This window comes from Triticum aestivum, chromosome 6A (assembly GCF_018294505.1).
Source record: "Triticum aestivum cultivar Chinese Spring chromosome 6A, IWGSC CS RefSeq v2.1, whole genome shotgun sequence".
Classification (NCBI taxonomy): domain Eukaryota; kingdom Viridiplantae; phylum Streptophyta; class Magnoliopsida; order Poales; family Poaceae; genus Triticum; species Triticum aestivum.
The window spans coordinates 221,393,853-221,399,042 of NC_057809.1; the positions used below are offsets into that span (position 1 = coordinate 221,393,853).

A 5,190-nucleotide genomic window follows, 5' to 3' on the forward strand; every position below is an offset into this window, starting at 1 on the left:
TGAGAAAAAATGTTGGGGGGGGGGGGGGTGGCTGTTCTGCAAAAAACGTGACGGGCGGCCAAAAACTCTCCTTCCCTATTACTTCCTCCGTTTTTAAATATTTGTCTTTTTGAGATTTCATATGGACTACCACATACGAATATATATAGACATATTTTAGAGTGTAGATTCACTCAGTTTGCACCGTATGTAATCACTTGTTGAAATCTCTAGAAAGACAAATATTTAGGAACGAAGAAAGTATTAGATAAAGATAAGGCTAAGTGTTTTTAGTAGCACACCGACTTTTGTCAGACATAATAATGCACTATTTAATATACCAGTCAACAATATATAGCCGGTTGAGTTTCAAAATAAATAAATATATATAGCCGTTTGAGTGCATGAACCATAGGGCATGCCCTTTCAGTTGGCCTTGGAGTTTCTTTGAAGAGCAGGTACTAGTTGTGAAGTGATGTGCACTAACTCGTGGAGATTATTCAAGGGGTTGATGTATCTGCAGATTTGATTTGGTCCGGATATATATTTGCCTCCACGTTCATGCACCCTCCCAAACTGCAATTAATATACCTATATCATGTGCCTTGTTTATAGTTACATCTCCAGCCGTCTCGGGGATTTTTTAAATAAATAAATAAAAACCATACTGACCTCACATGAACCAGGAATATTTGTATTCGGGACAAGCAAATATATTTACTTGTGCCGGACATCAACAAACCGGAAGGTCAACTTGACATACATGATAAACAAAACTTGGTTAGCAGATCGTCGGACGCGTCATGTCAACCAAGCGTATGGGTAGTAGAGACATTTTGTTGTTATTTTTTTTTGTGAGGTGACATTTTGATTTTGTTGTTAAATAATACGTCGAAGCAAATTGCGTTAGAAATTGAGTGTTAGTTTCTAGTTTAACGGCATGTAACATCACTCTGTTAGTCAGCGTCCCTGACAAATTAGTGTTCTCCAAGTCCAATTGATTCATTCAGATATCATGTGACCCCTCAGAAATTACCATCAAATTCATGCAGTATGAATTTCTGTTTACAGAATCACTTCTAACATGGCATAAAAAAATGAAAGAGTGAGAATTGGGTCAGTTTATACATGTTGTTTTATTCAAAATGAATTGGGCTGGCGAGTTTCTGCCCACTATGTTGATAAAATTATACGTGTCCAGCCAATGGAGCTCCGAGTCAAATCTAAGAAAAAAAATGAAATGTTTGGAGTCTCTTCTCAATAATCATTAGTTAAGTACTATCCAAGTCAAAACCAAGAGATGCAGCTATCCCACTAACTTTCTTTTTTCTTAACCATGCTTTCGGCACCCTTAATTATTTTACCCTCTAAAGTCAATACATTCAAAAGAATATTAGAGAAAAAAAATACAAGAACTCTGCACGACCTACATTTGTCAACTTCTGCGAGGCATAATGCTACCCTATAAAATGTCATCAAAGTTCTTGACCTGAAACAACACAGACGCATCAATCTTTCTCTCTACTCACCTAAGCAGCAGGCAAAGCCAGTAGCTTACAATCGTCGCACAGTTCCAAATCAGCGCCACTGCAAGTCTGCAACGACATGGCAAGAACTCGCCTCGCAGCGTTTCTTATCGGCATGGCGAGCTTCTTCTCCGTCGTTGCCGGCCAACTCCGACCAATGCCTGCGAGTGGCCTTCCCGGTGATCTCTTTGCCCTAGGAATCGCCTCTAAAATCCGCACCGACTGCAACTCAACGGCGAGCGCGTCGTCAGACTTTGGCCGCATCATGGAGGCCGCCCCGGAAGCCGTTCTACACCCTGCCACGCCCGCCGACATCGCCGCGCTCATCCGGTTCTCCACGTCCTCGCCGGTGCCATTCCCCGTGTCACCGCGCGGGCAGGGCCACTCCGTCCGCGGGCAGTCTCTCGCTCCGGGTGGCGTCGTCGTCGACATGCACATGCTTGGGCGCGGTTACCATCGCATCAACGTGTCCGCGGACTACGTTGACGCGGGCGGCGAGCAGCTGTGGGTCGACGTTCTCCGTGCGACGCTGAAGCACGGCCTCGCGCCGCGCGCGTGGACGGACTATCTGCAACTCACCGTTGGCGGCACGCTCTCCAATGCTGGCATTGGCGGCCAAGCATTCCGGCATGGCCCGCAAATCGCCAATGTGCACGAGCTTGACGTGGTTACCGGGACGGGTGAGATGGTGACATGCTCACGTGACAAGAGGAAGGACCTGTTCTTCGCCGCATTGGGTGGACTGGGTCAGTTCGGGATCATAACCCGGGCTCGGATCGCTCTCGAGTCGGCCCCAAAGCAGGTGCGCTGGGTCCGACTTGCCTACTCGGATGTGGTTGCGTTCACCAGAGACCAGGAGCTGCTCATTTCTAAGCACGCTAGCGAAGCAAGTTTTGACTATGTCGAAGGCCAAGTCCAGCTTAACCGGACGCTAAGTGAGGGCCCCAAGTCAACGCCCTTCTTCTCCGAAGCCGATATCAACACGCTTGCTGACCTCGCATCCGAGACTGGCTCCGGCGCGATCTACTTCATCGAAGCCGCCATGTACTATGATGAGACGACCGCCCCATCTGTCAACCAGAAACTAGAGATGGTACTAGCTCAGCTGAGCTTTGTGCCCAGGTTCGTGTTCACCAAGGATGTGACGTACTTCCAGTTCCTCAACCGCGTACGCGTGGAGGAGACTGTGCTTCGGTCGGCTGGCGTGTGGGATGTGCCACACCCATGGCTGAACCTTTTCGTCCCCCGGTCACGCATTCTCGACTTCGACACTGGCGTGCTCAAAGGCATCCTCGGGGGTGACAACCCAGTCGGGCTCATCCTCATGTACCCTATGAACACGGCCAAATGGAACTCCCACATGACAGCGGTGACGCCACCCACTGGCGAGGACGTATTTTACACGGTGGGACTTCTTCGGTCGGCTCTATCTGCCGATGACCTAGAGCGTCTACAGAGGGAGAACCAATCGATGCTGGCATTTTGTGACAAGGAGGGCATCGAGTGCAAGCAGTATCTGCCACACTACACATCACAAGATGGATGGCGGCGACATTTTGGGGCCAAGTGGAGCAACATCTCTCATCTCAAGGCCAAATATGATCCCCACGCGATAATGTCACGGGGGCAGAGAATTTTCCCCTTGCCAAGTGTGCCAGCGGCAAGCACGGCGACCACATAGTTAGTGCAGACACGGCTGACATTTCCTCCATTAGATACGCTCGTATGTCTAACAATATATAGGAGAATTTTTTGGTGTATAGACTACACAAAGATTATATTTTGGTAGAATGTTTCCAGAATTTTGAAAATAGGAGATAAACATTGTAAAATTTTAAATGTATACAATAGAGTTTCAAAAGACGTCTCCACACTTATTTGGAAATATGTTAAAACACATTGTGTATTAAATCAATATTTCAAATTTGTTGCACCTGTTCAAGTTGTTTTGACAACTTGACGTTTAGTTGGAGGGGCTAAGATTAAACTTACAAGACCAATGTCTTCATCTTGTTCCCTTCAGGTAAAATCACTTAGACCGGGCTCAATTACTCGTGATAGATCTTCAAGGTGGATCTCCAAACCTTCACAATATTGTTCTTTGGCGATCCACAATTACTCTTGAATGCTCTGAACTAACATGTAACCATCTGGTGAACGCAACCACATCCGAGTAGGCAAGTCGGACCAACATGTGGTTGCATTTACCAGAGACCTTCACATGTGGTTGCGTCCCACCAAGATGTTGTTGCTAGCTTGCTCAATGGTTGGAAATTTGAATTCTCAATTTTCTCACAGTTGAAAAAACCAAATTGATAGTTTCCTAACTCTTCAGCAAGGCGTAGGTCCTTCCAATTCTGAAGATGCATGCGCAATCCACTATCCAGGATGTGTGATCCACATTTGAAAATAATCCTCACAATAATTCTGCCACAGACGAAGATTCGGTCAATCCAACCGAGGAAGCTCGACATGCGGTGTAGGTGCAATCTGGTCAGTATACTCGTGGTGAAAGGAATCCACATGAGTAGACCTTTTTTTTGTTAATTTTGCTATCAGGCACCTATGATCGGAGGAGGTATATATGCATACCGCTTTCCTCTGTGTTCCTTGTCAATGCCCCAGGCAGCCCGGGCCGCCCGCCGTGGCGTGGCTGAGAAATCCTCCAAAACTGTAGCGTACAATAGATCTGCACCTCACTGTAGCATAAGCCCGGCCTGGGGCGTTAGCCTATTCTGAATCCGCCATTGTTCGTGATGTGGTCTCTGTAGCTATGGTGGCGGGGGAAACATGAAGAGATTTGCTCACGCCTTTGGTAGTAGGATCTTCTCATGCCTTCATGTCACTGTGGATGTAGATTTGGTTGATGTCATAGTTGAGGTCGTCAATCTTCGTGAAAAGGTTGTCCAACTTGGCTGAACTTCCGTCGAATATCTTTCGTACCTCCTTCATGGTCGCCTCGCTGGTCCTCAAGCTTGCAGTAGATGTCCTCGTCAAAGCCGCTCCAAAGAAGCCCGTAGATGCGCCTCCCTATTGTGCTGAGCTCCTCCATCACCTTTCGTCGTCCTCGTAGCCTGTGGTGGGTGAAATGGCTATGGTCTTTCAGCGTCAAGATGTGACTCTTCATACCTGATTGTTAGTGCTAATCTTGATTTGAAGCCACACCTAGGTTACGGGGCCCAATATCAAGGACGGTGAGGGAGTCCTGGATTAGGGGGTCTCCGGACAGCTGGATTATATCCTTTGGCCGGACTATTGGACTATGAAGATACAAGATTGAAGACTTCGTCTCGTGTCCAGATGGGACTTTACTTGGCGTGGAAGGCAAGCTTAGGCAATACGGATATGTATATCTCCTCCTTTGTAACCGACCTTGTGTAACCCTAGCCCCCTCCGGTGTCTATATAAACCGGAGGGTTTTAGTCTGTAGGACAACATACAATCATACCATCGGCTAGCTTCTAGGGTTTAGCCTCTCTGATCTCGTGGTAGATCTATTCTTGTACTGCCCATATCATCAATATTAATCAAGCAGGACATAGGGTTTTACCTCCATCAAGAGGGCCCGAATCTGGGTAAAACATCGTGTTCCCTGCTTCCTGTTACCATCTGCCTTAGACGCACAGTTCGGGACCCCCTACCCGAGATCCGCCGGTTTTGACACCGACATTGGTGCTTTCATTGA

At 47.2% G+C, this 5,190-nt stretch overlaps 1 protein-coding gene across 1 annotated transcript; it reads left to right on the forward strand.

Moving 5' to 3' along the window:
- The first annotated feature begins 1,584 nt into the window (after window positions 1-1,584).
- LOC123130577 (cytokinin dehydrogenase 7-like) lies at window positions 1,585-3,186 on the forward strand. Its single transcript, XM_044550445.1, has one exon. It carries the CDS (start codon window positions 1,585-1,587, stop codon window positions 3,184-3,186), a length of 1,602 nt encoding a protein of 533 aa, XP_044406380.1.
- The last annotated feature ends 2,004 nt before the right edge of the window (window positions 3,187-5,190 follow it).

Coding starts and splice junctions, on each gene's coding strand:
- LOC123130577 (XM_044550445.1), top strand. CDS start 1,585: ATGGCAAGAACTCGCCTCGCAGCGTTTCTTATCGGCATGGCGAGCTTC.